General features: G+C 43.4%; 1 protein-coding gene across 1 annotated transcript in view; it reads right to left on the reverse strand.

Moving 5' to 3' along the window:
- The window catches only part of Dnah6 (dynein axonemal heavy chain 6), a 211,279-nt gene that overhangs the window by 94,884 nt on the left and 96,546 nt on the right, over positions 1-19,849 (reverse strand). Inside the window, 10 exon segments of the mRNA XM_028855187.2 lie at positions 551-624; positions 1,722-1,817; positions 1,820-1,867; positions 3,514-3,685; positions 4,601-4,732; positions 6,971-7,128; positions 9,586-9,733; positions 10,743-10,964; positions 14,305-14,448; positions 15,118-15,300. Of these exon segments, the coding sequence (XP_028711020.1) occupies positions 551-624; positions 1,722-1,817; positions 1,820-1,867; positions 3,514-3,685; positions 4,601-4,732; positions 6,971-7,128; positions 9,586-9,733; positions 10,743-10,964; positions 14,305-14,448; positions 15,118-15,300 (1,377 nt within the window).

A 19,849-nucleotide genomic window follows, 5' to 3' on the forward strand; every position in this document is an offset into this window, starting at 1 on the left:
ATTAAGCCTATGTGTTGACATTTTGGAAGGATGGAGAGAAGAGTACAATGATATAAAAGGTAATTAAATATAAGAATGCTACTAATTAGAGTTTCTTGAAATTAAGAAGGCATCTCCTTTGACTAATAAGCTCTTGTGGTTGGAAGCATTTGGTCAGGGGTTGCACAGCCATGTAGAATACGGGATCTTGGGTCTGAGTTAAGGCATGAAACCTCTTTGCCTCCTTCTGATGGTGCTGGTTTGAGCTATCACCAAAATGAATGTAATTTTTGCTGCAAAAGACCAGAGACTGAATGTTTTTTGGTGTTGCAGATCACCTGTCTTTGTGTCTGCTACTGCACTCTGCTATCATTGGGCAAAAGAGTGTAGCTGCATTTAGCTGGAACATAGTTATAAAAACTAGGCAGCAGGCAGATTTGGCCCATGGAACTTAAGCTTGCCCACACTTGGCTTAGATATTTAGTCTTTACAAATGCAAAATCCTGTGTAAATGAATTGGATTTGGAAAACAGCAAATTCACTAAAACCAGTTAGGCAATTAACTACTCACCTTAATGAAATCACCAAATATGATAGGTTTTTTCAAAAAATATTCCAGGTCAATTGCAATTCCAAAGTGCTTGTCTGTTAAAACACAAAAGCAACTTTACTATGGGAATCATCTTGAATGTAGCTTTTTTATTTTTATTATTTGAGACAGGGTTTCTCTGTGTAGCTTTGGAGCCTTTTCTGGAACTCATTCTGTAGCCCAGGCTGGCTTCAAACTCACAGAGATCCTCCTGCCTCTGCCTCTCAAGTGCTGGAATTAAAGGCAGGCACCATCACTGTCTGGCAAATGTAGCATTTTAATAAAATCTGCAGATTATATGAAAACAGAGAGAGCTAAGCAAACAACATACTATTTTAACTGGGTGGATAATTTCCTAGATTTAAGATTATTTAGCAAGTATTTAAAAACTTTTATTAAATAGTAAATATTGAAGACTTATTCAATAAAAAGGATCATTTTAGATTATAATTTATTTTTTTTATCTGCTTTAAAAAAATTAAAAGATAACACTTTTTTTGAGACAGATTTTATACTCTAGCAATCGTCAACTCATGCATTCTTGTGAAGCTCCTGGTGCTTGATTATGAAATGAATACTAAAGATAAAAATATTTTTCATATCACATAAATACGGTTCATTATGCATTTGACATATGCATCATTTTTTTTTTTTTTTTTTTTTTTTTTTTCTATTATTTTTTGGATATGTTATCTGTATCAATCTGCTTATATTTATATACACATCTGGATTCCCCATGATAGAAGAAGACATGTGATATTTATCTTCTTTCACACACTATCTGTCCTCCCATCACCGTCCTCCTACTCTCCTTCTGTTATAGGATTCATCAATGGTCTCTGTATCTCTGTATCTCTGTATATTCCTTGTATGAGAAGAAACATGTTATCCTGGCTTCTTATTAGAGAATAGTCTATTTCTCCACTTTCCTGCCTCTATTTCTGATTTCATACCTGATTGAGACTACCAAACCTTTCTTTATTCTAGTAACTAATTTTCATAATATTTATATATATTTGAGTTATCAAAAATTTTAGTTATGAATGACTAAAACTCAAAATCATTTCACCCCTTATGAAAACCAAATTACTTTCCTGTTTTTTTTTTTTTTTTTTTTTTAAAGAATAAAAGAATTGCTAAGTAAGATATTTACTGGCCATTTCTGTCAAGATAACGTGGAAGTAGTGTTTGTCTTCATTGTTGATCAAACGATCATGAAACACTCTTTGACATTCGTGGCAAAACAGTCGAATATTTGCATTTCTTCTCTTATTGTTCCTGGATCACATTGGAGAATACCTGTGTGTTTTTTTTTAAGAAAAGAAAAAAGGGAAAAATTTGCATTTATGAACTCATTTATCACAGTTTAATAAAGTAGGAAACATCCCTAGTCCAGCTTGGGATGGAAAGAAGTGGTTAGATTTGGGATATATTTTGAAGGGGGAGGTTGTTCAAGGCCTGTGACCAAAGGAGTTAATGGTAGTCCCCTCTAGGGCAGGGATACCCATGGCCAGTGTTGGAGGGATGAAGCAAGAATCCACTTTTCTGTGTGTGTGAGAGACAGGGTTTCACTATGTAGCTCTGGTTGACCCAGAACACACTTTGTAGACCAGGCTGGCCTAGAACCCACAGAGACCTGCTTGCCTCTGCCTCCTGAGTGCTGGAATTAAAGGCGTGCATTAACACATCTGTCTATGAATCTACTATTAATCTGCTAAGTTTAAGAAGTTCAATTGGGCATCTGAGTGAAGACCCTGGGAAGAGCATGGCATGTGGGAGACACTCGCTAAGACAGGAGGCTGAAATCTGTAATAGAGAACTGACTGAGGAGGTTGGACAAAACGTGGACCCAGGACAGAGCCCAGGGGCCACAATTTTAAGGTAGAGCAGATGAGCAGCCATCGATGCAGATGGATTGGCAAAAACCAGGGACAGAGAAGGGAACACAGGAGAGTTTGTACCCTGTACTGCTGGGGTGGGGGAGAGGGTAGTGCCAAACACTGAGATCTGGCCTGTGGGAAGCCAAGTTAAGTCCAGGGTTAGGTATACGCTTCAACTGACTCATGTTAAAGGTAGAACTGAAGGAATCATGAGGAGAGGCCATTTTTTTTTTAAAAAAAAACAGGCGTCTTTCTAGAAAAGGAGAGGAATAGTACCTCAGGAGAATTAACTTGATCGAATAGCAGAGACTTCTATAAAAGCAAAGTGGGGATTATACGGAGCAAATCTCCGATGAGGAAGGTGGAGATGGACCTTCATAGCAGAGGGAGTATACAGGGGCAGTTCAGCTCAGGGCAGGAGAGAAGTTGTTTGGGAGATTTGGAGATGAGGTGTCTCTGGTCTGATTACTTCTATTTTTCAGTTTTCTCTTTCTCACTTTCATCTGGAAGTGAGAAGGGGGATGGATGTTGGGGATTTGAGAAAGTTCTGGAGTTCAGCATGAGGTAGGAGGGTAAGGGGACTTGAATAAGCTATGCTCTGTGTCTTAGCTACCTTCCCGTTGCTGTGGTAAAACACCCTGGCAAAAGCAGCTGAGGAGGAAGGAGAGCTTTAGCTTCCCTCACAGTTCCAGGTCCATCTTTTCGGGAGGTCAGATGAGCAGGAGCTTGGGGCAGCTGTGCACAACACATCCACAGTCAGGTAGCAGAGACAGGAGAGTGGAGAAGTAGAATGTGTGCGCAGCTTACTTCCTTCTCCTTACATAGTCTGGATCTCAAGCCCAGGGAATAGTGCCACCCATAGTGGACAGGTCTTCCCACCTCAATTAGCCGCGCCAAGAAGGTCCTCTCCCAGGTGGTTCTAGAACTCATCATGTGGAAAATTGAGATTAAGCATCATGCTAGGGGGGCCTATTGAATCATAGACACCTTGGTGCACATGATTCTGAGAGAGTTGGTGGAAGGCAATGGAAACGCACAACCAAGGATGAAGGTTCGGTACACTACCTTGCACACACTTGGATAAGTCTCTCAGGTTAAAGACGTAATGGGACTTGGCTGGGGTCGGCAGGAGATCGACACTCATCCTGTTATAAATCTCAACTGCAGCTTCCACAATGTTTGATGAAGTTTGCTTTACAGCTGGTGGGAAATCAGCCAGGAAGCCATTCAAGATGGCCTGAACCAGAAATGTAATGAGAGTTACATTTTTAAGCCAAATATTTGTCTTTCAAGTACTCTGGTTCTGATACCCTTTCTAAGTGCAACTAAAAGACTAAATTCCAACACAAAGGCATCTGTGTGTCAAGCCCTTGTCCAGAATGTACTCTCAAGAACAGGATTTTTCTTGTGATTTGTGGTTGTTTGGGTTGGCTGAGTGGAATTCAAAGTGATATGTGACTTACCACAAACTTTCCATTTCCTGTCTCTGTGACTCTGTTCCCTCAAGAAATCTCTGTTCCTCTCTGTCAATTTGAACCCTCCTCCAGGGCCAGCCTTGGGTGATTGGTGATGGCATGCCCTCCCTTGACTCAAATTTTGTCATCACTCTTTTCAGAATAATGCTTCACGTTTATCGGACACTTCTGGGCCCTTCTAGGTTAAGGTAACAATGTGCTTCCCATTTAAAAGATGAGCAATTTGTCCCTTGGGGAGGTTAGTACAGGCGGGAGGAAGATGGCTGACGGTTCACAGTGGTGGAGAGTCGATGAAGTCTGTCTGAGATGTGAGGAACGGGAGCTGCCTGGAGTGGTCTGTGGTTTGAGGGGACACCCAGGCCTGGCTGTCATGTCTGAAGTGTGAGCAGAGGTGAGGGCTGGGCAGTGGAAGAGGTCTCCTTTCTTTAAGAACAAATGCCATGTTTAATCTGTCTGCATTCCTAAATGGTCTGTCTTGTGAGACCACAACTACAGCAATCAGTGATGCAGACACTTGTCAGCTGCTCTCTGGGTGCCTATGGTCACATGCTTCCTCCTTAGGAAAGGGGTGGAAGGGGTCCCCCGAAACCCAGCGGACTATGTTGACTATGAGATCCGAGGATCTCATGTTACATATTTTCTTTTCCCCATCTTGTCAAGTTAGAATCCACACTCACCTGAAAAATCTGCTTTAGACTGTGCTCCGAGGGCATAGGGAGGCACAGCATGCTGAAGTGTCGGATGAAGCGGGGCGTCACGGGGTTGCGGCCCCCTCCTGGGGGAGCACATGCTGATACAATTGTTACATCCTGTGTGGAGAGAAAAGCCACTTGGGTCACTCTGCAGAGAAAGAGATAAGATCTGCCCTCCCTAACATCAAGACTTGGCACCGATATTCTTTTGAGGACCTATCAGGAGCCAGCATTGTGACCCCATGACTAGCTGAGGTCACTATTCCTACCCTCATTTCATGATGGAAAAACCAAGGTCTTGGGTGTTTAACTGAGTCGCTCAGTTGGCCGTGTCAGGGCTGTGTTTTGCAAAGGCCACTCTGGGGGCTGGGTAAGATGGCTCAGGGTGTACGAATGTGTTCTGTCACCCTTGTGGATTCCTGGGAACTTCCCTAGCACCAGGTTTTGACTGCCCTAACTGTCATCATAGAGCCTGCATCCAGTAACTGATGGAAAACAGATGCAGAGATCCACAGCCAAGCCCCAGGCTGAGCTCCAGAGGTCCAGTTGAAGAGAGGGAAAGAGGAATTCCATGAGCAAGTGGCATCAAGATCATGATGGTGAAACTTACGGATACAACCGAACCAAGCTAGTGGGAACTCAGGAACTTTAGACCAATAGCTGTGGGGCCTGCATGGGACTGGACTAGGCCCTCTGCATAAGCGAGATAGTTGTGTTCACTCCCTTTGTTCTGTGTTTATAATCTAGGTTCTCAACTACCTGCTTCTCTCATCCTCAACCCAATCCCAACTCTGAATTCTGTCTCTGCTGTTCATCATCTTTCACTACAAAGATCTGTCTTACTCTCTAAAACTCCGCTCTCTGGGAGGCAAGGACAGTCTCATTTGCCACTCATCTCCCCAAAGAGCCTGGCAAGAACTCAATGCAGATAGGATGAACTGAATTAAAGGTAAGAAACACCCAGCCATGTTTTATAGACTGAATTTACCCAGAAATAATGTGTTGAAGTCCTAATTTGTGGTAAAAATTTGATTGCCTTTGGAGACAGGAATTTGAAGAGGTGATTAATGTAAAATGATGTCTTTAGGGTGACCCAAAATACTAGATGAATGGTACCTCTGTAAGAGATTGGGACACAGAAGGAAGCCAATTGCTGTGGTTTGAGTACAGTTTGCCTCCTTTATATCTCATGTCAGACTTTAATCCCTGTTATGTGGACAGGAGAAACTTAATCCAACCATGTTGTTTTGAGATGGTAACTTTAGGAAGTTATTAAGATTGGATAAGGTCATCAGAATGATATGTCCACTATTGAGTTATTGGTGGCCTCATGAGAGCAGAAACAGACAAAAAGGTACATGCTCCTCATATTTCTCCATGTGATACCTTGCTGTTGTATATATATAGCATTTCCCCCTGCTTCTTAAGCTACAAAAGAAAGCTTCTTCATACCAGGACATAAACAATTCACGAGTTCCAGGAAGTACCAGAAACTTACTAGATTCACAAGGCCCCTGGATTCCCAAGGTTATATAGGTAGTAAGGACTGATGAGGAGAGAGGAGACTCTGAAATGTTGAGCTGCCTGCAAGTTGTGCAACAAACTCCAGATCCAGCTGTTATGAGTTGTCACCCATGATGGGTGGGGGTGAGCTTTGGGTGAGGCAGCTGCCCCTGCTTTTCCTTCTGAGACAGGGTTTTACTCTGTGACCCTGGCTGGCCTGGAACTCATGATATAGGCCAGGCTGGCACTAAACTCACAGAGATCCACTTGCCTCTGCCTCCCAAGTGCTGGGATTAAAGCCATGTACCACCATATCCAAGCCCGCAGCTGCCTTTGAGTCACTCATCTTCCTGTAAGTAACCCTTCATCCACACCTGTAGGTAAGCCCAATAGACTCATTGGTTTACCAGGTTGGATTTTGATGGTATCTTTATTTTGTTCCACCATTGGTTCCCCATCTGCGTTGAGGGGACATTTGTACACGTCTCTCCAGGGTCACCTACCACTTGCACCATCCCAGCAGTGAAGCAGGAAAGCGGTCACCACATATAGCCTCTTGCTCCTGGATCAAAACCACAATCCATAATATATTTCTTTATAACTTACCCAGCCTGTGGTTAGCAACAGGAAACAGACTAATAAACCCATGTAAAGACATGAGGAGAAGGAGGACATCTACAGGCCAAGCAGGGAAGTCTTAGAGGAGTGGAGTCTGCTGACTCATTGACCTTGAACTTCAGAATTATGAAAAACTAGGTTAAGCTATCCAGACTGTAGTATTTTGTTATAGTAGCCCTGGCAAATAACACTCCATATTTAAAGACACCCATTACTGTAAAATCCGAAGTTAACCTGTATTTCTTTCCAAAAGAGTTTGTTCCTATCATAAAATCCACCAAAATCTTGATATTGCCGAAGCAATTCAATGGGTGGCTGGGAGCCATAGCGATCCAGTCGGGGCATATTCAGATCGTCAACAAAAATCACGACTCGTTTGTTTCCTGGTGCTCCTGGGAAAAGAAAAAATAATTTTTAAGAATCACAATTTGTCATCAGAAAATGTAAGGCCATTTTGTTGTTGTAGTTTGAAAATGATTTGTCCTTACAGAAATTCATGTTGAGGCATGGTCTGTGGTGTGGTGGAATAGAGAGGTGGTGGAACCATTTGGGCATTTGGGGTCATGATGGATCTGCCCATCCACCCTCTTCCAGGAGATACAGGCATTCACATTGTCCTGCCATGTGGTTCCCCATCCTTAGTCTCAGAAACACATGATGATGCTAGCTCCCCAGAGAGGCCTGGACCTTTCCAGATGTGAGGACCAGATGGCTAAGCACCTGAGCATGGGGGAGGAAGGGGATTACCTTTCCACAGAAAGAAGTAGAGGGATGTTGTGGTGGTTTGAAAGAACATGGCCTCCATAGGCCCACAGAGAGTGGAACTATTAGAAGGTGTGGCCTTGTTGGAGTATATGATGGAGGAAGTATGTCACTGGGGGCAGACTGAAGTTTCAGATGCTCAAGTCAGGCCAGTGGCTGAAGGTCCCTTCCTGTTGCCTACCAATCTTTATGTAGAACTCTCAGCTACCTCTTCTGCACCATTTTTTGCCTGGGTGCTGCCATACTTCCCATGATAATGACAATGGACTAAACCTCTGAACTTTAAGCCAGCCCCCAATTAAATGTTTTCCTTTATAAGAGTTGCTGTGGTCATAGTGTCTCTTCACAGCAATGGAAACCCTAACTAAGATAGATACCAAAGGTTTCTATTCATGAACACCACCTCACCATTCCCATATAAAACAGGCTTTGATATTTGGAAGCATCCCAGTCCCATCAATGGAAATTCCTGGACAGTAGGAAGGAAGCACAGGTGAGTTCACCCATTCTGGTCTTCAGGGCTTGAGAAAACAGCTACAGCCCCGTGGCTGGGATTAACGATAGGTGGTGGTTCCAAGGCAACTGAAGCTAATTCAGGCCTCCACTCCATCTTCTGTCCCAGAGAAGCCATGTAGCAAGACCAGACTGGGAAGAAAAGACATGATGGACACTGTGGAAAGCAGCTGAGCCTGGGCTCTGTCAGGTACCCATCCAGAAGGGCTGTGGGCTCTGCTAAGTGAAGCCCAGCACCTAGAAGGTAGAGGTTGTGTTGCTGGAGGATGGGAAGAGTAGGGCTGAGACCTTGAGATCAACCTCAGGCACCCTCAGTAAAGGGAGGCTGTGAACTGCTCTTTTAGGAAAGCTCACAAGAGCTCGGTCTTGCATGTCTGCCCCCCAGGGAACATGGATAGCAATCCATGGCCAGAGGAGCTGGGGCCACACAAAGTGACAACCTAAATGCCAGTGGGGAACAAAACATTAGTCTGTCTTCGGCCCCTACACATCAGGACCTCTAGGGTTAATAAAAACACCCCATGCTACCCTCCATGCCAGGCCTGGTGCTGCAAATCTGACTTACAACAGAGACAAGGGCTGATTTTCAATTAGGCTTGGGGTTGGTGTTTTACATTGACCCAGACTTGAAACATCTAAAGGTGACAGGAAAACTATGCTTAAAAAAAAAAACCAAAAAAACAAAAAACAAACAAAAAAAAAAAAAAAAAAAAAAACTTAAGTAGCAAATAAAGGAAAGAGAAGGAGATGTTAAACCTTGTCTGAAAACACCAAACCCAGAAACTCCATGTGCCACATATGAAGACCTTTGCTGGTTTTGAACAAATGGAAGTCAGTTGGGATTTGAGGACCTTGGGTGGAGGGAAGGGGAGCCATGAAATGTCAGAGACTGAGGATGGTCTGGGCTGGCGGGGGCTGTCAGGGTTAATCTTCGGTTTGACTTCACTTGGAATCGCCTAGGGGCCACACTTTGGGGTGTGTCTGCGAGAGTGTTTAATGGAGAAGGGAAGGTTAACCCCAAATGTGGGGGCACCATCTCATGGACTGGGATCCCAGTCTAAACAAGAATAAGGAATAAAAAGAGGAGGGAGCAAGCGGAGCGCCAGCCTTCATTTCTCTGATTCCTGATGGCAGATGCTGCGTGACCACCTGCTCGTTCCTGCCGCCATGCTTTCCCGCTCTGATCAGTCGCTGCCCCCCCCGAACTGTGAGCCAAAACAAATTCCTCTTCCTTTAAGATGCTTTCGTCTGGTGTGTTGTCATAGCAACAACACAGTAGTGGAGAAATGAATGACAGGCAATTCACAGTGAGATACCCGGATGAGGAAAACAACCGTTAGCAGACTCTCCTTATGTGGGCTCGCCACGAACTCGTGCTGAGGCATGGCCTCACCTGGACATGCAGGACCTTTAAGAGAGATCAGTGCTTTCCTCGAAGGACTAGGCTGCTCACCACAAGAGTGGGTTGGTGTGAAGCAAGCTGGTCTCCTCAGCTTGCTCTCTTTGTAAGCGACTTATTGGCTGATGAATAATTTGTGTGTGAAAAAAAACAAACCTGCAATGATGATTCTTACCTAGAATATTTTTTCTTTTTCTTTCCAGTTTTGACTCAATGATCTCTTGTGTCCTTGAAGATGAAGTCTGGGCAGAAAAATTCAGATAAACGGGAACATAGCCGGCTGAATCTTGAATTTTGTTCAGCAACCCTTTGGCGATCACAGACTTTGAATAAAAAAGAATATGTTGATTGGTTTCATATTCAGTACAATACTTTTTCAGTAGCCCACACTGGTCATGAGCCAGCTCAGTGAATGAGAAACAGGATCAAAGGAGGAGATCTGGATCTAGATGGAACTGTTGGGGATTCTTTCACTGTGGACATGGATTTCAGTTATAGTCAGCAGAACCAAAGAAGTACTCTAATCAGATCTAACTCAGAAAGAAGTCTTAGTGTTACACCAAAATTCTTCAGCCCAATTTGACACTGAAGTAGACCCACATTTCTCTTTTGAAATCTTTTAAAATTTATATTTTATTTATTGTATGTGTGTGTGAGCATGTGTGAGTGTGTGTGCATGTGTGCATGTGTGAGCATGTATGTGGGGGTGCCTATGGGTCATGGTGCACATATGTGGAGGCCAGAGGACAGCATTACAGGAATTGGTTTTCTCCTTCCAACGCCTGGTGTCCTGGGGATTGGACTCAGGTAGCCAAGCTTGGCAGCAAGCTCCTTTATTTGCTGGGCTATATTGCTGGCCCACACTTCTTAGTGATAACATAGGAAACAGTGAATCCTGGCTTGTGTGGACGCCTCTAAGTATTTTCTTCTCCACCCCTCCCCACCCAAATTAAAATGACACCGGAGTTATGGCTGGGTCGGTTAAAACACGTAAGAAACAGGACAGAATGACCTTTATCAACAGTCCTCCGGGAACACAGTTGCCCTGGGCAGTTTCTCTCCAGACAACAGGAGAGAACTGCAGAGGCACGGAAATGCCCCTAAACTCAAAGCCTGGTCGATGACGCCAACTGAGGATACGTCCAGAAACTGATAAACTTTGGAGAAATCCCCGGGTCTATATAGATTCTGCAGAGATAAATTCTTCTTGAAAAAGTGATGGAATCTAAAAATTTCTGCTGGGAAACGGTGTGTTATTTCCGGTGCTGAGGACCCTAACTCCACGGTCCCCTCACTTTTGACGGCACTTCTTTTCCGACGTGTGTTTCCTACCTTGCCGACTCCGGTTGTTCCCGTGAACAACACCGAATGCCTGACGGCCAGCAGCTTTTCCATTAGGTAGCCGTAGCGCACTGTGTCTGTTGTAGGGACAAGCATCTCAAAGAACGGGACTTCCCTGCTGTACTTGAAGGTGGGTATGATTCGTTCCCAGGGGTCCAAGCGTTTGGTGTCAAAGTCTACGTGAATGCTCCACAGATCTCCAGAACTGGGAAGCTGAAAACAGAAAATCAAATATCAATGGACAACACTGACCCACAGAAATAGGTACATTCACATGAAATCAAAGGCGACCAGAGAACACAAAGAGAGTTGAATGTCATGTTTCTTTTTAAGAAGAATTCGTTCAAATATCAGAGGATAATTCTTTTTTTTTTTTTAGTTTAGCTGCAGTGGGGATGCATTCACTCCTGTGCCTGTGCTCTGTGTGTGTGTGTGTGTGTGTGTGTGTGTGTGTGCATGTGTGTGCACATGTGTGTGATATGTGCATGGTGTGGGTGAGTGCAGAGGCCAGTGGAGGACACCGGGTGTCTTACTCTATCATTTGAGATGAGGTCTTACTGAACCTGGAGTGAGGCTGGTGGCTAGCAAGCCCCAGAGATCCTCCCGTCTCCAGATTACAGAGTACGGGGATGGGATTTTTTTATTTACATATTTATTTGATTCATTTTCATTTATGTGTGTGTGCCCACTTGTCTGTCTGTCTGTGCACCAACTCAACCCCTTTGGAGCCTTTGGCATTAAAATCTGACACGTGCCGAGAGAAGACAGGAGCTGGCAGGGTGGGCATTACCCTGAGAGTGCCCCCCCACCATGCTCCTGGCTGATAAACGCCGAAGGAGAGATGACCCTTGCTCAACAGGGAAGGCAGACAGGCTGGTCCAACTGATTGCAACCCCACAGAGGGGTTACACCCCCTTAATCCTTCTTCATTTGAGATATGAGGGCCTGCTCTCTCACCTTCTAGAAATCGAGGGCTGGAGCTTCCGGTTAGGAAGAAATAGTGACAGAAGTTTTTAAGACTTTAGCCTCACTTGTCTTTTATTTTCTGAATCTTCATTTTCTTTCTTTCGTTCTTTCTTTCCTTCCATCCTTTCTCTTTTCCTCCCTCCCTTCCTCCCTCCCTCCCTTCCTCCCTCCCTCCCTTCCTCCCTCCCTTCCTTTCCTTCTCCCCCTTTCTCTCTCTTTTCTAGGCAAGCACTCTACCTCTGAACTCTATCCCCAGCCCCATATAGACTTCTTAATTTCTTTAATTATTACTTTGCTCAGTCAAATCTTGTCCTTCTCCCTTTTCTCATTATTTCCCCCTTTTACTTATTCTTCATCACTTTCTTAAGCTTTAGGAATCGTCATGCTCCATCTGTCTCACGCTGTCCCAACACTTGTTTTCTTGTATCACACTGGGGGATGAAAACCGAGGACAGTGTTGCTTTGTACTGCATGTTGGTGTCAGCTTTGTTGTCAAACCACGGTCCCTGTTACTGTTATCTGCTTCTCCTCTCTAAATAATAGCAGGGTTCCTAAGTCCAAGGAAGGACTGGGCACTAAGAAGACCCACATAAAATGAAACAGGCAAGGGGCTGGAGAGACGGCTCGACCATCGAGAGCACTTGCTGCTCTTGTAGAGGAACCGGGTTCAGTTCCCAGCACCTGTAACAGTGGCTCACAGTGGCCTCGAACTCCAGTTCCAGGGTATCCAACTCCCTCCTCTGGCCTCCGTGGACACTGTACACATGTGGTGTGCATGCACACACCCAGGCGAAACACTCATATACATAAAATAAAAGTAAATACATCTTTAAAATAAAATAAAAGGTGGCTAAGAGGAAAAAATTCTTCCATCCCAACAGATGTGCAAATTACAGCTCGGGCACACCCCAAACATGAAACAACCAACACAGATCCTTCAGAAGGCAAAGGTTATGCAGTAACCGAAATGTCGTGAAAAGAATTCTTTGTTTTGTCGGAGGTGGCATACACCTTTAATCCTACCACCCAGAAGGCCGGGCAGGCCGATCTCTGTGAGTTTTAGGTCAACCTCGTCTACACAGTAAGTTCCAGGTCAGGGTTTCATCGTGAGACCCCGTGGAGGCCCACAAAGCTTTCCTAGTGAGATCCGAGCTTGCTTTACCCAGCAGAGCTGCATTAGAGGATTGCTCCATCAAGTGTGTGGTGCCAGGTGTTTGGGAGTGTCTGCACTTGGATGTGTGGTGTGCTTTGGTCTGGCAAGGGGAGGTCTTTTGCCCCTCCCCTTGGTATTTCTTTAAAAAGCCCTTTAGAAGAGACAGAAGGGGCCGGTGGAGAGGGACCCAGGCCCTCCCGAGCTATCCTGTGTTTCTGTCTGTCTCTCTCCCCTCTGTATTTCTATCTAAATACTTCCCACTTCTTCCTCCTCAAGAGTTCCCTGGGGAAAAGGTAGGGGCGAGTCCCTCACAAGACCCCATTTTAAAAAAATAGAATTCCACATCCTACATTTTAAAAATTGAATTATTTCAAGGAGGATTTGAACAGGATGAGTGAAATCAGAAAATTAGTTCAAATCCTGGATTAAAATCACCAATGTGGGTGAGGAAAAATCCTAGCAAAATGGATGGAGAAATTTGAGAACATGGGGGAAAAATTTACCAAGGATATTGAGAGTCTGGAAAAGAACCAAATGGAAGTGCCAGAAACAAAAGAGTCAATCAAACACACACACACACACACACACACACACACACACACACACACACACACACACGAGGTTCACAAATGGTCTATCTGTACGGAGTGTGTTTTATTATCTTAGGTGCTATGAGTAACTTAGGGATGAGTTAGAGCTCGCAGGAGGCTGTGTGTAGGATATTTACCAACAATGCCCCTTTTGATAGAAGATACTCGAACGTCTGCAGACTTTGGAATCCTTGGGAGAATACTGGGATCAGTTTCCCCAAGGACAACTTTATGCACATGTCAGTTTTCATATAATTATACCCATACACTAATATTTTAAAAATCCATGAGTAGTAGTATTTCCAGTTTCAGTCTAATAACACAAGGTACATTTGCATCTATCTGTGATGATGAGGAATCTGGTCACCATAGCACATTTACTCAATGTTGGGATGCATAAAAAGTAGTTAAAGAGTCAATACAGATCAACTGTGAAAATACACCTGTCAATTAGGACTCAGTACTTATCTACAGTTCAGGGGCTTACAGACCATTTGCCTTATTAATATATACAATGCCTCTGAAAGCACACCAAAAAATTTATTCGCTTGTTTGTTTTTTTATTTTTAATACAATAGATGTTGTCAGGGTCTGAAAGAGAATAATGTTTTAAAAACCTCACAATGAATGGGACTAAAGCTCTTAAAGTTGTTGCTCTTCCTGCTCACACATTTCTTTTTATTTAAATTAAATTGTATTTATTAATTCAAATCTTTAAGCTCACAACTACATTTTCTGGAGTGTTTGTTTTATCATATGAGCACCACTCTTCTTTTTACAAAACATAAAGGTCTTAAAGTTTTAAGGATTTAAAGTTATGACGTCACCTCCACTTGGTCCTTACCCTGGCATCAGCATTATCATCAAATTGTGTTCTAATAAATGTATCAAACGTATCCCAGTAATTTTCGGTTAAGTTTCCACCCAGAGACCACAGATAGCAGAACACGAAAGTCTGACACAGCAAGGTGTTCAGCTTCATTTGCTCCTGAAAGTACAAAGAGAAGTGATAAATATCTACGTTCGGACGGAAAACAAACCCTAAATTGTAAAGTTCGGGAGTTTTGTCTTATTAGACTTATTAGTGATTCACAAAGCTGTGCTTCCTCTACATGACGGGAGATGATGAACAGCCAATGACAGGCGCCAGGCGGAAACACACCCGAGGTTGACTTCTGCTGTGCATTCTAACTTACTTTATGGCGGTATGAATGTTTTTAAACAGCCTGAACACACATTGTCCTGAAAGATGCTGTAGACTACAAGGGTATTAAAAGTCAAGTAGAGGAATAAACTACAGGCTTTCTGGTATCCCTTCTAACTTTGGGTCTAACGCAGTCATTAGTCTCATGAAGATTAAATTAAAAAATAAAATGATCAAGTTTCAGAAAGTGTAGAGTTTCTATTGGCAAAGAATCTGATAGACCAATAGTATTTATGTAGCTCTATAGTAAGAGGAAGGCTTCACGCAGGGCTGGCGAGACGGTTCAGTGGGTAGAAGCACTTAAGCACCACCACCGGAACTTGACTCCTGAACCCGTGGTGGGAAGAGAACCAGTGCCCCAAAGTTATCCTCTGATCTTCACATGTGCACTATGGTGTTCAGATACCAACACACACACACACACACACACACACACACACCAAAACTTTGTACCATTGACAGGATACTTCCATCCCTGCTGAGTAGCAAGGACTCCAGCAGGCAGCAGAGTGTGGTCACTTTGCTGATGTCCACCTGTGGGATGGCTTGGCTGCACTTTTTGTTTATAAAATGTAACCCTTCATCAACGTAACGATTGAAAAGGTTCAACAAATATTCTCGGGTTTCCTCATTCAGCTGAAATGAAATAAATAAAGAACGTTTGAGTAAATTCTTCTTTGTTTTATTTATGTGTTTTTTTAAATAAATTATTTATTTTACATCGCAGCTGCAGTTTCCCTTCCTCTCCTCCCAGTTCCTCCCCCCAACACCCCTCTGCTTTCACCCCCCCAATCCACCCCTCCTCTGTTTCTTCTTAGGAAAGGGTAGGTCTCCCATGAATATCAACAAAACGTGGCATATCAAGTTGTAGTAAGACTAAGCACCTCCTCATATGTTAAGGCTGGGCAAGGAGACCCAATATGAGGAGTAGGGTCCCAAAAGCCAGGAAGAGTCAGAGACAGCCCCTGTCCTCACTGTCAGGAGTCCCACAAGAGGACCAAGCCACACAACTGTAACATATATGCAGAGTGTCTATGTTAGTCCCATGCAGTGTCTGTGAGCCCCCATGAGCCCAGGTTAGTTGATTCTGTGAGTTCTCTTGTGATGTCCTTGACCTCTCTGGCTCTTACAATCCTGATTAAATTTAGAAATGAGGTGTTTAAAGTCCATGTGTCTAGTATATTCAGTAGCCTTTAGATCTACTGCTAGCACCCTAGTGTCTAAGGATTTTAGCATTACACAGCATGAAACGAAGTCTTAAGAAACCCATGGCTCAATAGGGATGCACAGAGGTCATACTAGGCAATGGAGAATGCACTACACTTCTTGGTTTGGTAATGAGTTCAGAGGTTTAACTTTATAAGTACTTCTTAAAGTACCAGTGCATACATTACACAGCATTGTTTGCTGTCAATCTTTCACCACTAAGCACAATAAGAAGGAATAAGCAGAGAAGGCAACGTTTTAATGTCTCAACAAGGTGGAAGGGATAATTTCCAAAGACTTAAAAGATAGTTTAACCCTTGTTATTCGGTACCATATTGGAAGTTCAAGCTAATGTGACAGGACAATAGAACCAAGTAGTCACAGATTAGAATGGGAGAAGTAGGGGCTGGAGAGATGTCTCAGGGGTTAAGAGCACACACTACTTTTGTGGAAGACAAGAGTTTGGTTCCAGCGTGTCGGGAGGCTCACAACTGACTATGAAAGGACAAAAGTCCAAGAATAGGCAACAAAATACTGAAGAAGAGCATATTGGCAGGATTGATGCTGTCTGTGGTGAATTGAATGAGAACGTGCCCCATAGACTCATACGTTAAAACTTGGTTCCTTCCCAGTTGGAGGAACTGACTAGGAGGCATGGCCTTGTTGGAGGAGGTATGTCATTGGGGGTGGGCTTTGAGGTTTCAGAAGCCCACACCATCCCCATTGTCTCTCTTCCTCTCTGCCTCATGCCTGTGGATTGGGATATAAAGCCCTAAACTACTGCCCCAGTGCCATGCCTGCCTGCCTGACGCCATGCTCCCCACCATGATGGTCATGGGCTTACCCCTCGAAAAATGTAAGAAACTCCCCAAGAAATTTTTTATTCTATAAGTTGCCTTGGTCATGGTGCCTCTTCACAGTAATATAAAAGTAACTAAGACACCACCCCACTTCAAGATTTAGGGCAAAGTAAAGATAATTTGAATATATATACATATACATATATATGTGTGTATGTATTATGTATATTAATGTCTTTTATGTGAATTATTAATATATATCTATATATGTACACACATATGCATATATATATATATATATATAAATGTCAATAGAAAAGGATAGAGAGCTCAGAAGCCTGGGATGGTGGTACACACCTGTAATTCTAGTATTTGGTAGGCTGAGGCTGGAGAATTGTGAGTTAAAGGCTATAGGAGCTATATGATAAGGTCCTGTCTCCAAAAAATGCACCTAATATAACAGACTAGGGAATTCAGAATAGACCTGTGCAACGATAGCCAATATACATTAGGACTCAGTTACACCACTCTTGAGCACATACCCAAAGGACACCACAAGGACACTCGCTCAGCTATGTTCACAGCAGCTTTATTTGTAATAGCCAGAACCTGGGAACAATCTAGGTGCCACTCAACTGAAGAACAGATGAAGAAAATGTGGTATATTTACACAATGGAATATTACTCGGCTGTTAAAAAGTGACATCATGAATTTTTCAGATAAATGGATGAAACTAGAAAAAAAATCATCTTGAGTAAGGTAACCCAGACCTAGAAAGACAAATGTGGCATGTACTCACATATAAGTGGATATTAGCTGTTAAGTAAAGGATAATTATGCTACAATCCACAGACCCAGAGAGTAACAAAAAGGGCTCAAGGGGGGAACACATGGATATTTCTGGGAAGGGGAAATAGAATAGATTTTGTGGGTAGACTGGGGGTGCGTGGAGATGGGAACAGGAATAATCAAGTGGGAGGGGTGGAGAGAGAGCAAGCAGGGAGAGACTATTGGAAATGGAGGGGGGCACTTGGAGGGTGATGTGGAAACTTAGTGCAGTGGAAACTCCTTGGAATCTAAAAGGGTAACCCTAGTGAGGACTCCTAGTAATAGGGGCACGGAGCCAGAACCAGCCACCTTCTGTAACTGGGCAAGGCTCTCAGTAGTGGATCTGGGACACCAACACAGACGTAAAACCTTTGACCTCTGATTTGTCCTCCCTGCGAAATGTGCTGGAGTAATGGTAGTGTAGAGCTTGGGAGAGTGGACAACCAATGAGTGTTTTAACTTGAGGCCCATGCCACCAGGGGGAGCCCATGCCTGACACTGCCTAGATGGCCAGGAACCAGAGTCTGGATTGCCCAGAGTTCTGGCCAAAAAAAAAAAAAAAAAAAAAGTCAATGAAATGATTCCTGGTGATATTCTGCTATACTCATAGACCAGTGCCTAGTCTGATCACTATTAGAGAAGCTTTATCTAGCAACTGATGGGAACAGATGCAGAGACCCACAGCCAAACATTAGGCAGAGCTTGGGGAAACCTGAGGAAGAGGGAGAGGAAAGATTGTAGGAGCCAGAGGGGTTGGGGACACCAGAACACAGCCCACAGAATCAGTTAAGCTGGGCTCATAGGGGATCACAGAGAATGAAGTGGCAATCACAGAGCTTGCATGGGTTTGAGCTAGGTCCTCCACATATATGTTATGGTTGTGTAGCTTCGTGTTCTTGTGGGACTCCTAACAGTGGGAGTACGGGTGTCTCTGACTCTTGCCTGCTCTTGGGACCCTTTTCTTCCTGTTGAGTTGCCTCACCCAGCATTGATATGAGGGTTTGTGCCTGCTCTTATTTTAACTTGTTATGCCATTTTTGGATGATATCCCTGGGAGACTTGCTCTTTTCTGAAGGGAAACAGAAGAGGAGTGGGTCTGGGAGAGAGGAGAGGGGGGAGGGGGAACTGCAGTTGGGATGTATTGTATGAGAGAATAATTAAAAAAAAACCCAACAAATTCCAACAAACAAACAAACAAACAAACAAACGTACAAAGATTTCTCCCTCTCCCCAATGTAGGGTTGCACAGGCCTTCTACTCTTGATATCAACAATAAAAAACAACCAGCCCCAGTTAAATAAAGGACAAAACTATTCCCTAATACATACCTTAGCAAAGGTGACATATAGATACAAACAAGCCCATAAAAGCATGCTTGAGGATCTGCCAATCGACACAAGATCCTGTTGTACCTGCCCACTGAGCTACATACAACCCAAAGCACCCAAAATGCCAAATGATGGAAAGTATTTGAGCAACAGGAACTCTCCTCCACTGCTGGTGTGAACACTAGATGTCACAGCCGCTGTAGGAGACAATCTGGAGATTCCTTACAGAGCCAAGTATTATGGATCTGATCTAGATACTACACTTCTATGTATTTACCCAAACTAATCAAAATTTCAAGGAAAAACCTTCACACTGGTGCATTTAGCAATTTTATTGATTATTGCTCAAACTCCAGACATCCACAATATCTTTTAGGAGGTAAATGAATAAATGAATAAATGAACTGTGGTATGTCCATACAAGGAAATATTAATACTCCATGTTAAAAAGAAATGAGATATCAAACCAAGAAAGACATGAGGTACCTTAAATTGCCAAGTCAAAAAAAAAGTTGGTTCTAAAAGGTTGTATACTATGACCCAGACTGTCTGACTTCTGGGAACGGTTGAACCATAGGGGCAGTGAAAGATTACCAAGTGATAGGCTGAGAGATGGAAGCACAGATAGGTAGAGCACCAAGGAGTTTCAGGGCCGGGAAGTGAAGCATTATAATGGTGACTACATGAATTTATGTGTTTAAAAATCCCTATGCACTGTACAATTCAGAGGGAACCCTGCTGTAAGCCATGCACTCCAGTTAAAAACAGTGCATTGGTATTGGCATACTGATCATAACAAGCCTATCACATCAGAAATAACATATCTTACACCTTGTACCTCTGAGGTGACAATGTGTACTGCACCTATGATCAAGGCAGGCGGTAGACAGGTTTTTCTCTCCTTCTGGCTCTCAGAGGTGTTCAAGGCTCCTAAAATCCAACCAGAATTTAAATATTCTTTATCGTGATTTCCTTGATCACCCACCAGGCTGTCTGCAAAGTCTTGTTCACTGTCTCAGCTT

Source organism: Peromyscus leucopus, chromosome 3, assembly GCF_004664715.2.
Source record: "Peromyscus leucopus breed LL Stock chromosome 3, UCI_PerLeu_2.1, whole genome shotgun sequence".
Taxonomy (NCBI): domain Eukaryota; kingdom Metazoa; phylum Chordata; class Mammalia; order Rodentia; family Cricetidae; genus Peromyscus; species Peromyscus leucopus.